Source organism: Podarcis raffonei, chromosome 11 (genome assembly GCF_027172205.1).
Source record: "Podarcis raffonei isolate rPodRaf1 chromosome 11, rPodRaf1.pri, whole genome shotgun sequence".
Classification (NCBI taxonomy): domain Eukaryota; kingdom Metazoa; phylum Chordata; class Lepidosauria; order Squamata; family Lacertidae; genus Podarcis; species Podarcis raffonei.
In genome coordinates, this window is record NC_070612.1 from 61,989,990 (window position 1) to 62,004,698 (window position 14,709).

The window sequence follows — 14,709 nt, forward strand, 5'->3', positions numbered from 1 at the left end:
TAAGAATGAAAAAGGAATATATACTTACTTTATACGTGATATTTGAGAATGCCCTGCAGTTCTCATGACAATACTGACATCAGTAAAGGGTTTGGGTTCTATGAAAATTCCAAACAGGAAACAGGAATGCGTAAAAATGACTCATACTTATTTAGAATTCAATTTATTTTGACATGTAAACTATAATATAAAGAACTGAGTTCATTTGCAAAGGATATAATGGAAGGGTTGGACAAACTAATGGTCTAAGGTATTAGAGGTCATATATGGGAAGAAATGACACTACTTTCTAAAATGAGGAGTGCACATCCACAAATATTTTCAATATAAGTTCAGCAGATATACACTGACTGTGAACAGTTTAATGAAGTTACATAGAAATTATTTTCAAATTCCAGCTGCATCAATTGTATAGGTCTCAAAGTAAGTTCTAGGTTTCCTAAGGGCACTGAGTCCCTTGCTGTTCCCAATCCATCCTAGGAGAACATTCTTGCTTGACAATCATATGTTGTCTGCAAGTGTTATCTACAGCTAACAGATTTCAGGGAAAGGTGGTGAATCCTTCACTGCCCCAGAACAAGGACCATGGAAAATAAAATGGCAAAAGCTGTGTCTCTCAAAACCAGATTACTTCCAGATTAGGACTGGAATCACTTTGCTTCCTAAAGAGACTATATATAGCAATGTCTGACTGGTCTTGTTCTTTGACAAGAACCTATTGTTGTTAAAAAATAAAAGACAAATGTTTGCATAATATGCTTTCATGAAATGCTGAGACATTTCAACTTCTAGCAAATTTAGGACTATGCAAACCCATCAACAAAATGTAGTTTATTTTCTAATCTTACTACGAATGACTCCCCCACCCCCTGAAGATCTCAATGTTTCCTTCTTCTTAATTATTACAGATGCAGAAAAATAATAACAATGCATTAAACTGTATTAACAAACCTGAATCCAAGGAGATGGACTTGGGAGGTTTAATAGGATAGAACACAAAGGGAAATATGGCTCCAGGAATCTGGTTTTGTATCTGATAAGGGTAATGACAATATGATGCATGTTAGATGTTCATTTGCAAATGCTTATTTTTGTCCTAATTTACAATTATACTTCCTATTAGCTTCTCCATTACATGAAGGCTGCATTCTAAATGTTGATGGTCTGTATATCATTTAACCTATATTATTCTGAATTCTGATATTTGTAAGATGAATTGAATAAAATACTTGGCACTTAATACACTTTGCAAAAACATCTATTTTCAAATTTTGTCATTTGAAAATTAAAAATTAAAAAATGTTTTCTATTTTAAAGATGCTTTCAAGAAGCCCAGCTTATACTGATTGTGTTATTTCTGAATTTATTTTCTACAATTTATATACAGCTTGGTTGTAGAAAACCTCAAAGTGGTTTACAAGAAAAAATAAAACAGCAATGTTAATAGTAAAACAATTTAAACATTCAAAAAAATAAATCAACTAAAAACACAACAGCATTCTAAATATCTGGGTAGGCTTGTCTAAATAAAAATGTTTTTAGCAGGTGCCAAAAAGAGTACAGGAAAGGCACCTGGCAAATGTCACGGAGTTCAAAAATGTAGATGCTGCCACATTAAAATATTGATTTCTTACAAAATTCTTACAAATGCAGAATGGATATTATGTGGCGCCTGTAACAGTGCCAGTTCTTCAGAATGAAGTGGTCAAGAGGGCATAATTGATCACAATCAGAGAAGTCCCACTGAAATTAATGGTCATGACCAAGGCTCAAGGACTATCCCTGCATCCATAGTCTGGCAGCTCATCATGTTGGAAAGTGGGGCAGACAGACTGGCTAGCCATGGCTATGAGAGCAGATCAGGATGCAGCCAATACTGGGCTGGCTCAGCTCTGCCCTCAGGACACCTCATTTTGAGGTTATGTGATGGACCCTGCAAGTAGAGATACCTCCAGATACTTTCTGCATGCATGTTCAGGACATGAATGGGGCTATCTGTACCGCTGGAATGATGGCAGAAGCAGAAGTGAACAGAGGGATGCCTCTGCTGAATCCCACCTCATCCCCACAGCCCAGAGTAGCTTTGGACTGCAGCCCAACTTAGCACATTAATTTCAGGTCCTGAACAGAATTCAGTTGCGTGTAATCCATTATCTGTAAAAACAGAATTTTGTCTTGCTGTGAATTTCTGTTTACTGGGAATGACAGATGACATTCCTCCTATACCTCCAGGATGGTGCTTACTCTTTTCCTTATGGGCTTTCTATGGGCCTTATGTGCTTCTGACTTCTGTGTTTACGACAAGGGAAGGAGTCCTTAACCTCTTTGTGAATGCAGAAGTCTACCCATGAGAGGAAACCAATATGACTCACACAGAAAGCAGCATGACTCACCCCACCTGCAGAATGAGAGTGTGAATCAGAGGCTCCTGCCTAATAATATCAGGCACTCCAAGAGAAGGTGACATTGGAGTCTGACCAGTAGCCTCCTGTACAATCTTCATGGTCAGAGGCGCAGAAGCAACAGGCAAAGCCATAACGATTATGCAGGAGCATAGCCAAAAAGGAAGGAAGAAGCTGGTCATGCACAAACTGTCCGTGCACTGATCAGCCCCCCAGAAATTCAAAAGGCAGAGGATGTTGAAAGGATTAAAGAAAGCTGAAATTCAAAGCACACTGATCAATGATGCAGGGCGGGGCAGGAACCAAGCAATGATGCTGTGTTTTGGTGTACAAAAGTGCTTAATTAATGGTGATGTTGGGGCGGGCAACATTCTGATCAAAGAGAAAATGGTGCTCCCACTTAGGTAGGTTGTTTTATGAGCAACAAGCGTTTAAACAAAATGGTGGCTCTGCTCAGTATTGTAAATGTAAATGAGGGACCTGCTAAGCTTCGTGCTCTTCAGAAATCAAAGTAAGGGCTCCCAGGGAATCGTGATGAAGTCAAAACGCCCCTTGTGAAGACACAATTCTCCCTCAGACAACAAGGGGGAAAACTGGGGGGGGGGGCGGAATAAAAAAGAAATGAAGCATACACACAAAGACACAGGGCAAAGGAGTAATGCACTGAAATAAAATATAACCAAAACAGTAGTAACAGTTAAAAACACAACTCACAAAATATGCAGTAAGAAATGCGCAAGACCAAGAAAAGCCAAATATTCAAGAGAGAACAAAAGGCTCCAACCATCACCACCTGCAGGCAGGGCCAGTCTGGTGAGAGGGATGATTCCTTCCCTTGGGAGAGGAGGCAAAAGACTTCAGTGGACCCTGCCTATTCTTTCCAGCAAGAGGCATCCCTATGAGGAATGTCATCCATCATTCTCAGGTAAAAACCTTGAAAGCTACTTTATTATCTTTCTTGTCTCAATTATGATGTTACATTAAAGGGTTTTGAATATTCTTTATTGGTAACCTTGAAACATACTTGTATTCTATAAATCTGGACTCTGAAGGATGACTGATGTTCAGATGTACTATATTGTACTTTTAAAGCTGGCAAGAAGCTTCTTCTCACAGGGATTTCATTTGGTTGAAGCATTTTCATGTTATTACCAGTAGGTGTCAAGCAGACCTGTCATAGTGAAAGGAAAAAGATGTCCAGATCTTAATGCCATTTCTTATAAATCTTTCAAATACAACATGAGTCAGAATCTAGCCAAATATAACCACTTAAGTGTCAATGTTATTTAAGGGACACATTTAAGCAAGTACTTAAGCAGCAGTAGAGAATCATTTTTCTTTCAAGGGCTTCTGACACATGAGAGAAGACAACCAGGGTGCTTAGCAGATGTTAGATGTGGTCAAAACAAAAAATATGTGCATTCTGTAACCTGACAGAAGTGTACAACTCTTTCTATCTCTCTGTCACCCCATCCTTTTAGTACATCTCATGCACATACATGCAAAGCAGAAGAGGAAGAAGTACTCAGAGGAGCTGTCTGGAGAGAATGGGTGGTGCCAGAAGAATGCTTTGAATAGAAGCCCTTGTAGAATCAGCAACAGTTCCACTATCTCCTTTGGGAGAATAGATTCAATCTCTTCCATTAAAGAAAGAGTAGAGCTAGAGGTATTTAACAGAAGCAAGAATAATTTGATCACATACATGGCCTTTGGCTGCTCATCCCCTTTTGCATGCTGTATGCATCAAATTATTATTGCTTCCTTAGACATATTTTTTTGTTTGTTAGGCACCTCCAACTCCTTCTTTAAAGGAAGATGGAAGCTAGGGAGGGGTGTGTGAATAAACTAGCCTACTATATAAAAGTAAAATTTACATTAGTTGCTGTGCCCACATTTGCCTCTGGCACCACCCACCACTAACATGCAGCCCTCAAGAGAATGAAGGTCATGGACTAAAAAAGCTTCCCCATCCCAGTCTCTGATGGTGGCATGTCACATTGAACTGAAGTTCCAGGCAAACACAAGTGGTTATGGCACATATGCTTGATAAAATGCTGGCAATGGGGGCACATATTCATTATACCTCTATCACCAAGGCAGTGGGGTGGTGGGGCAGTAGGTTACTATAAGCAGAATCTTTCTAAAAATGTGCCTGTTGCAACACACGTGACCACTTAAGTGCAGCAAATGCACCAACAGTGCAAATGGAACAATACACAAATAGAAGAAACAAATAGAAGAAACAAATTACAAAGAAAAGAAGCAGGAACAAAGGACCTACCTCATACTTTCTCAGAGGAAAGTGGCATTCACTCTTGTGGTGGTCAAGAATAAACTTTTACCTATTACTAAAAAGTTCTAAATTTTGCTCTGCCCAGGTGCAGAATCCATGGGTGGAACCCAGCATAGAGCTATGGCAAACGTTTTATCAGCCGAAGGATTTCTCTTTGTACAACAGGATGTTTCCCCCCTATTCCCCACCATGTGCCCCCCTAAATCTGGAGATCTGGGGAATGGGGGGAGGAAAGGGGGGAAAGTCCCACTGTACAAGCAGAAATCCTTATGCTGACAAGATGCATTGGTAGAATACTGTGGGACAATATAGAGATCATGAAGGAGAACCACAACTGCTGAGAACCAGGGGTCAGGGTGCTCATGCCTTTCCCCCCATCCAGACAGCAGGAGGCAAATGAAAGTCATAACTCTATGCAGTTACTCTTGGTGGAATTTATCCTGGAGTGAATATAAATAAGATCAGGCTCTAAGCCTCTGTTGTGGAACAAATTACAGCAGGACACAAAGTCAAGGCAAGGAGCAGAGGATTCAACTCATTTTACTCAGAGCAGACACATGGAAATTAATGGAACTTTCTTAGGCATGCTCATTAATTTCAATGTGTCTACTCTGAGTAAAACATAGTTGAATATGACCCCGTACTGAGAAGTTTATAGTAAAAGAGCAATATCCAGTTATGCTAAGCTTTATGTTGTGAATGTATTTTAAATGGACAAACCAACAAAATTCCCCTTAACATTACCGGAGTATTATCATCCAGCTCCACTATTTTATTTTCTGTGGGTGAGTGATCACAGTAGTCATTAAATTCTTTCTCCAGCATTTCAGTTTGCTTCAAACTCAGTGGCCTCCATCTTGACTTTTTCTTAGGTTTCGTTTCCCAAATTATATCAGAACTTGAAAACAAAATAAAGAATAGAACAGTAAACTTCAACCTGCCTGATAGTTATCAAACACAATATATTATGCAGAAAAAATATATGAACAAAACTATCACCTGACAACCCAATAAATAATGATGTTTCATGATACCTCTGAAATTTATTTAACCTTGAAAATTGAGCTCTTTGTTAGAAGCAAAAAGAACTCCAGTTCCAAAAGTACCAGTATCTCTTTAATCGCTAATAAAACTTTTTGGAAGCTACAAAAATTCTTCTGCATTTTTAGAGTACTGAAACTAATACAGTTCTAACTTGCCCCAATTGAGGCTTTGCTGTATTTATACTGAGCACAATCCAGCCATACTTAAGCATTTTCAAATCCTAATCATTTTGACAGAAGACTTAAGCCTGTGTCTAATAATACTGTTCCACTGAAATGAATGATTACTTAGAGTGCAATACTGTACTATATGCACCTGCCTGGATGTAAGGTTATATTGAGATCAGAATAGAAAGTAATAGAAATGCACTGTTAAAAATGTTTAACTGCCTGAATCATGCCCATATTCTTATGTGATATCATCCAGAAGCAGGTTCATTTGAATCCAAGCATTTTAAACATATGTAGTTAAAATGAAAATATTGTGTTTTTAAAATTAAAGCAACACTACCTTGTGATGCCAATGTAGCCTACTTCCTGTTTTGAATAGTTATTTACTAAAGAAATCCCAACATCTTGTAACGATATAATGATTTCTTGTTCTGCCAGTTCAGCTTTTTCACTTTCATATGTTAGTTTGAAAACTTTTTCATCTTGAGTGAACAGAATAATTCGCTGCAAGCCTTCAAAAAATGAAACTAAATAAATAGTTTTGCTTCCCACTTGGATAGGGGTCATCAAGTCCTAAAATGGAAGACAAGCAAATGTTCATTTTCAAGACAACAGTCTCCGGAAAAGGCTTTTATTCACCAAGGATTCTGTAGTTATTGATACCATACACTGAGAGACTGCTTGGTTACTGTGATTGTTTTTCTTTGTATTTTACTCTGTTAATTCATTGTGAGGTGCTTTTATTTTCCTTTAATATCTTATTTTCTGAAGTTGGATTTTACTCTTGTAAACTGTGTTTAGATTTGTATGAAGGGTGGGTATAAAACTATTTGAAATAAATATATTTGCAAGTTTGGATACACTTACAATCTTTTAAAAAATGGTTCTGGCTTATCTCCATCTGCTGTTAGGTATCAGCTGCTGCAATCCACATCTGACACAGCTATTCTTTATCACTGCCCAACATGGCCCCAAATCAATCTGTACACAACCAGAATTATGTCACTTGATCCAGATGAGGCCTTAACTATGCATCCAATAAAGAAAGTGTGGTTTCAACCAGCTACAAACAAAGCTCCCAATTAGCTGGGAATCGTGTATAACCTTGTAGGTCAGGTTAGAGCTAATCCTGTATAAGTCACTGCAAACCATCTTACAACAAAAGGTATACCATATTTTTCACCCTATAGGACGCACCGTCCCATAAGGCGCACCTAGTTTTTTTGGGGGGAAATAAAGGGAAAAAAATTATTTCCCCCCAGGCGCGAGGCTGGGGCGGGGGAAGCCCGAGCTTTCCCCGACCCCAGCCCCCAAACAGGCAGCTCTCTGCAAGCCGTGGGAGCCCAGCGCTGGCTCCCACTGCTTGCGGAGAGGTCCGCGAAGCCTGGAAGCGCTGAGCTCAGCGAGGGCAGGCTTCAGCATGCAGGCAACTCTCCGCAAGCAGCGGGAGCCCAGCGTTGGCTCCCACTGCTTGTGGAGAGATCCACGAAGCCTGGACGCGCTGAGCTCAGCGCGTGCAGGCTTCAGCATGCAGGCAACTCTCCGCAAGCAGCGGGAGCGCTCCCGCTGCTTGTGGAGAGGTCCGCCAAGCCTGGACGCACTGAGCTCAGCACACGCAGGCAACTCTCCGCAAACAGCGGGAGCCCAGCGCTGGGCTCCCGCTGCTTGCGGAGAGGTGCGCGAAGCCTGGAGAGCGAGAGGGGTCGGTGCGCACCGACCCCTCTCACTCTCCAGGCTTCAGCGAAAGCCTGCATTCGCCCCATAGGACGCACACACATTTCCCCTTCATTTTTGGAGGGGAAAAAGTGTGTCCTATAGGGCAAAAAATACGGTAGCCCAGATCCAATTTACTCATGGATTTTGTCTGTAGTTGCTGGATCTTTGCTCCTGACTATGCCAAAACATTTTAAGTATTAGATTCTTTGACTGTTAATAAACAACACTGATTTGAGAGTTATTAATAGTAGCATACATACATCTTTCTGAGTTACTTCTCCACTGCTCTTTCCACATTTCCATTTCAATGTTCTAGACCCTACAGGATCAGCCCATGTGTACAGAACTGCTTTATTAGGGGACAGAACATCTTCCATTGCATAGTGAGAACTGCAACAAAAAACAAGAAAAACATAGTAAATCACAATACTAGAAAGAGAAAGGATATGGGAGGGAACAGTAAAGAAGTAGAAATAAAGTTCTGTTGAAGTTAAAAACACTTAGCTGACAGAGAAGGTCAGAGAAAGCCGGGAGAAAATGACCTGATCCATCAGGAAGGAGAGAAAAAACTGAAGGGGACTGTGCTTGCCTCCCAGAATTCTTTGCTCTCCTGCTTCTGTCACATGACAGTTGGCGGTTGGATGGCGGCTAACAGATTGAGGTTGAATCCTGACAAGACAGAAGTACTGTTCTTGGGGGACAGGAGGTGGGCAGGTGTGGAGGATTCCCTGGTCCTGAATGGGGTCACTGTGCCCCTGAACGACCAGGTGCGCAGCCTGGGAGTCATTTTGGACTCGCAGCTGTCCATGGAGGCACAGGTTAAATCTGTGTCCAGGGCAGCTGTTTACCAGCTCCATCTGGTACGCAGGCTGAGACCCTATCTGCCTGCGGACTGTCTTGCCAGAGTGGTGCATGCTCTGGTTATCTCCCGCTTGGACTACTGCAATGCGCTCTATGTGGGGCTACCTTTGAAGGTGACCCGGAAACTACAACTAATCCAGAACATGGCAGCTAGACTGGTGACTGGGAGCGGCCGCTGAGACCACATAACACCTGTCAGGGAACTGCCATCGGAGCTAGAGGCGGAGGGAAGGCTCCAGAGGGATGCCGGAGAGGGTCCCAGTAGGGAGAGAGGCAGCCCATCTGCTGGGGAAGGAAATCAGCGTAACACCAATGGAGAAGGGGGGCAGATGGGGGAATCGGAGAGGAGGCTCCAAGACTCCTCGCCGGAGACCAGCGGAGAGAGTACGGGTACTCCGCTACCCACACCCTCCCTGCGCAGAAGGCTTCCGCACAGGGAGAGTAGGAGGAGACTTGGCATCAAAGAACTTCTTTGCTGGAAGAAGTTCAAGAAACGCCCACTGACGGATTCTGCCAGCAACTGAGACAGCCACGAAGCTAGAGGCTGTCCAGACCGAAAGGGTTCAACCAGGTAACCTAGCCAGGAGTGGCGGCAACTTACGCACGAGCAACCCCTAGAACCATTACAACACCGGTCTTAAAAGACCTACATTGGCTCCCAGTACGTTTCTGAGCACAATTCAAAGTGTTGGTGCTGACCTTTAAAGCCCTAAATGGCCTCGGCCCAGTATACCTAAAGGAGCGTCTCCACCCCCATCATTCTGCCCGGACACTGAGATCCAGCGCCGAGGGCCTTCTGGCGGTTCCCTCACTGCGAGAAGCCAAGTTACAGGGAACCAGGCAGAGGGCCTTCTCGGTGTTGGCTATTTGCAGTTTAGTAGCGTAGAGAGCTTGCTGGGGAGACCATGCATTAAAAAAGAAAGGACTCAAAAATAACTTAAACTAGGTTTTAATAAGAAAAACAAAAACTCCTTTTACACTAAGTACATTAACAACCAGACCAGACCCAACCACCAACCCATCCCCCAGGGTAATGGGAGAGCTAGGTGCTGCTCCTTATATACTACACCCAAATGCTGACACACCTTAATCAAATACAACTCAGCAGCACCTGCTACGCTTCACAGCTGTAAAGCTGGGTCTCGTTATCTTACTCTGGCCCTTGCTCTGGCCCCTTAAAGACATACACATCGGGTGCAACAATGATGAACCTTTACATTTAAATAAACCATTCAACATTTCCCCTGCGGTTCATCATTGTGGAACAAAAACATAAAGCATATTTTGTACATGTCTTTCATGTGTAACCTTTGGAAGTGCTTTAGTAAAAATGTCCGCAATTTGATTGTCACCTGGAACATATTCAAATACAATCATTTTGTCAGCAATTAGTTTCTTTACAAACTGTAAACGTAACCTTAAGACTCTAGTGCGCTGCGTATTGGTCTCTGAACACAGGATAGCAAGTCCACTCTGGGAATCAAGGTAAACTTTTACTGGTAGTGTTACTTGCATCTGTAGGTCTGCAAATACTTGCAGATACCATTCTACATCACGAGTGGCCTGAACGCATGCACATAATTCACTCTCTGTTGTGGAGAGACAAATAATGATTTGTGTCTGGGACTTCCATTCAAATGGACAACCGTTATAACAAAACACCATACCAGACACACCCCTGCAATTATTTTGTTCCACTGCATGAGATGCATCGCAGAAAATTTCAAAACCTTTGTCAATACATGTTGTAAACTGCAACCTATAATGTTTGGTGTGTTTAAGGTAATTTCTGAACATCATTGCAGCTTTTTGGCTCAAAAACTGCCTTATTGGCATACACAGTATTAGAATGTTCATCTGCAAATCGTTGTGGCTTCTGCCTCTTTCTATCTGAACGTCTCAGTCCGGAAGGAGAGTCAGACTCCTCAGACTTAATAGGACTAAGTGAACTACTAGTTTCAGGTTGTAAATCATTGTCAGATTGAAGAGATGCCTGTAAGCTAAGCTCACGATCAGAAAACTCAAGAGAATCTAACCTCCCCTTGGGTGCCTGTGACTTTAAATCATCAAACAAATCAGATTCAACAGACTTTTTGTCTTTTTCCATTAATTCAGACGCACCATTTCCTGCTGCTGCTGCTTCTTCCTCTTCTTCCTCAGTATTATCTATACCATCAGTATCTTGGAAGACAGCAACTCCATTCCAATTTACAGTTTGTATCATACTTCTGGTAATATAAAATTTGCCAGTTGCTGGTATGTAAATTCTGTACGCCCCCTGCTGGTAGCCCATTAATTTTCCCTGGACACTACGTTCACCCAATTTCTGCTTAGCGGGATAATGCATAATTACATCTGAACCCCAAATGCGTAGGTATTTCAGATTAGGGCGTTTTTTAAACAGCTTCTCATAGGGGGTGACATCTAAACCAGAATGATAACTGCGATTTCTAACATAACAAAAAGCATTAAGCGCTTCAGCCCAAAAGTCTTTGGGCAGATTAGCATCGTGCAGATACGTTTTAACCCCTGCCTGTAGGTCACGCTGCACAACTTCAACAAGCCCATTTTGCCAGGGACTTTGGGGGCAAGATAACTCATGAGTAGTCCCCTGCGCTTCCAGGAATTTCTCAAAATCCTCAGAAACAAATTCCCCACCCCGGTCAGAAAACAGGTTCTTAATTGGTTTGTTAAAGTGCGTTTTTACCCAGTTGCAAAAAACTTTGTACTTCTCAAATGCTTGGGACTTCTCAGCTATTGCATAAGTCCAACAATATCTACTATACTGGTCTATCAGGGTAAGCCAGTACTTAGAACCTCCTAATGATGGTGGGAGTGGCCCAACTAAATCACAATGTACACGCTCAAATGGCTCAGTTACTTTCCTATCTGAGCACCTACCCTTGCGTGCAACCTTAATCTTATTCTTGCAACAGGATAAACATTGCATAAAGAATTTACATGGTTTTAAGTTGAGGCCATTAACAATATTCTTTGTCTTAATTACATCAGCAAAATTCAGGTGTCCCAGAATTCTGTGCGCCTCATGGACACACCCGGAATGTGGCCTTACATTCCTCAACACCTGGCTTGACTGTGCTGCTCTGCAGTTTATAGGCAATTGTGAGTAGGTGCGAAAATACAGTCTATATAAACCATCAGATTCCCGGGCATACAATAGACGTTTGGTCCCATCAAAAAACTCACACATTGACTTTAAGAAACGCACAGTTATGCCTTGACGAGCAAAGCACCTTACTGACAATAAATTGTCCACTGACGGGCAGTAAATGCAGTTCGCTATTGTAATGTTTAAAGAGTCAAGTTTAACGGTACCCCTGCCAAGCGACTGCAAGACTTGTGAATTGGCTAAATGTACATTACCAATTTCCTCTTCGAAAGAAATAAACAAGCTTCGATCGTTGCAAATATGCTGAGATGCTCCTGAGTCCACAACAAAAGACTTCCACTTGGCACGTTTAAGTCTTTTACGATCTGTTGTCCTAGCATGGAAAACTCGCGGCTCGTTTCTGTCTCTACTATACGATGTCGGCTGCTGGGCTGACAACCGTGACTGACGAGCAGAAACAGGCTTGGGAGTACTTTGCTTTCTTTTGGATCTGCAGTCCTTTGCAAAATGTCCTTGTTTATTGCAGAACCAACAACGCTTTGCAGCTTTAAATGCAGTTGTATCACCACAGGTTTGCATATGGCGTTCCTCATTACTTCTGGAAATAGGAGTGCTTATGGCACAAGCCTCCCTTCTGTCCAACTCGCCCATTAATCTTGCCGTCACCCCTTCCACAGTTAATTGTGCTGGTGGAACGGCAGATATCTGGCTAGCTATACCATCAAAGTCCTCGTTAAGGGAACAAAGAATGATAAAAACATACTGAATATCAGGTATCTCCATGTCCCTTCGAATTAATTCGCCACGTATTGCCTCCAGACGTCTCAAGTGTGCTGCCAAATCACCACCAGGCTGCAACTTCGTCTGGTACAACTGCTTGAAAAACGTCAATGCAGATGCTGACTCTTTTCTAACATGCACTGCTGCAAGACTGTCCCACATTTCTTTGGCAGTTTTCTGATTTCTTATATAGACTACTTGCTGGTCGCTGACTGCCAAATTAATTATCGCCCTGGCTTTTGCATCTCCTTTCGACCAAGCATTAGTCACAGGGTCAGGAGGGTCATCAGTTACATAGGTCCATACTTCTCTAGAGGTCAAAAGCGCCTCCACCCGAAAAGACCATAAACTATAGTTCTCATCTGTTAGCTGTGGGAAGACCAAAGCCTTCTCAGCTTCAGGAACCCGGTCAACCATTCTGGAACTCTTCCAGACCCACAGAACTACGCTAACAGGAGAAGGAGTTTTCAAACCTTTCTCAGAGTCCAAAAATATGCAGTCATCCACTCAGCAGCTGGGCCCATAACCAAAGATGTTGGCTATTTGCAGTTTAGTAGCGTAGAGAGCTTGCTGGGGAGACCATGCATTAAAAAAGAAAGGACTCAAAAATAACTTAAACTAGGTTTTAATAAGAAAAACAAAAACTCCTTTTACACTAAGTACATTAACAACCAGACCAGACCCAACCACCAACCCATCCCCCAGGGTAATGGGAGAGCTAGGTGCTGCTCCTTATATACTACACCCAAATGCTGACACACCTTAATCAAATACAACTCAGCAGCACCTGCTACGCTTCACAGCTGTAAAGCTGGGTCTCGTTATCTTACTCTGGCCCTTGCTCTGGCCCCTTAAAGACATACACATCGGGTGCAACAATGATGAACCTTTACATTTAAATAAACCATTCAACACTCGGTAGTGGCACCCTCCCTGTGGAACGCCCTCCCACCAGATGTCAAAGAGAACAACAACTATCAGACTTTTAGAAGACATCTGAAGGCAGCCCTATTTAGGGAAGCATTTAATGTTTGATGTATTAGAGGATTTTAATATTTTTTTGGAAGCTGCCCAGAGTGGCTGGGGAAGCCCAGCCAGATGGGCGGGGTACAAATAATAAATTATGATGATGATGATGACGACGAGGGTCATAACCCAACCCATTCAGGTCCTCAGTAACCGTTGTCTAATTTCTAGACGGCTTGGGGACAGACTACTCGAAGGATGACTTTTTCCTGCATATACCAGCCAGTCTTTGAGATCTTCATTGAAGACACTTCCTCAGGCTACTCAGCCAAGTGATGTGAGTTGGGTAGCAACTATGGACCTTTAGGCACCAAATGAAAACCTTTTTGCTTTCCCAGGTATAATATTAATTATAATATCTATTTTAGTGGTTTTAGGTTCTTACACCAAGTTATTTCCTATGCTTGCTAGATGTTGGCCTAAACTGCTCTGTTCACAGAGATTTTAGCCGTTTTAATTTATTTAACATTGGCTTTAGTGTTTGTTTGTTTTTGTCATTTAAAACACTGTGTTACACTTTATAACAGTAATGGTCTGTAAACTGCCTATATAATTGTTTTCTCGGTTATATGGGCAGTACAGAAATGTAACAAATGTACAATAGGTTCTCCCTAGAAGTTTAACCTTCACTTTTTGAATGGAATTCAAAAACCAGCATGCGTAAAGTGTCTGGGGCTGGGAAAGATTGCTGAATTAGGGTCAGATGTTAAAAGCCATCAGAGACAGAACCGACTTCTTAAGTATCCTATGGTCTTCTCTTGCTTTGCTAAATTGAACAAATAACTACTTTAAGATACCCAATACCTGTTTGGCAGTGAAGCACTAGTAAGATAATACAGGAAAGAATTTGTATTATTGATTACCAGTATTTACTCAGATAGAATCATAGAACTGTATAGCTGGAAGGGACCATTAGGGTCATTAGTTCAATCCCCTGCAATGCAGGAATTTTTTACCCAACGCGAGGCTCAAACCAACAACCGTAGGATTAAGAGTTTCATGCTCTACCAAGACTGAGTTATCCAGCTGCAACTATGTGACAAAATCCTAGTGTTCTGTGTTCTGTAGAATTAGAAGGAAATCTTGTATATCATGTGAATAAATTCTCTTTATTTGAATTAAGTTTTAATGGGCATTGTGTAATAAATATATTTCCATACCTCTGACATATGTAGTACCTGTATCTGACCCTACCAGGTTCTTGGTAAGTTAAAGATTCAGAGGAAATAAGTGAGACTGGTGGCAGTGGTGTGAGTTTAGGGGAACCACTGGAGAAGGAGCTGTGTT

General features: G+C 41.9%; 1 protein-coding gene across 5 annotated transcripts in view; it reads right to left on the reverse strand.

The window, feature by feature from the left end:
- The window catches only part of VPS13A (vacuolar protein sorting 13 homolog A), a 148,429-nt gene that overhangs the window by 25,444 nt on the left and 108,276 nt on the right, over positions 1-14,709 (reverse strand). For all 5 annotated transcript variants that reach the window (XM_053409056.1, XM_053409055.1, XM_053409058.1 and 2 more), the window contains exons 53-58: positions 7,886-8,015; positions 6,250-6,482; positions 5,440-5,593; positions 3,427-3,573; positions 952-1,033; positions 29-98 (exon numbers count right to left, since the gene is read on the reverse strand). In XM_053409056.1, the coding sequence (XP_053265031.1) occupies positions 29-98; positions 952-1,033; positions 3,427-3,573; positions 5,440-5,593; positions 6,250-6,482; positions 7,886-8,015 (816 nt within the window). The remainder of the gene's footprint in view (positions 1-28; positions 99-951; positions 1,034-3,426; positions 3,574-5,439; positions 5,594-6,249; positions 6,483-7,885; positions 8,016-14,709) is intronic.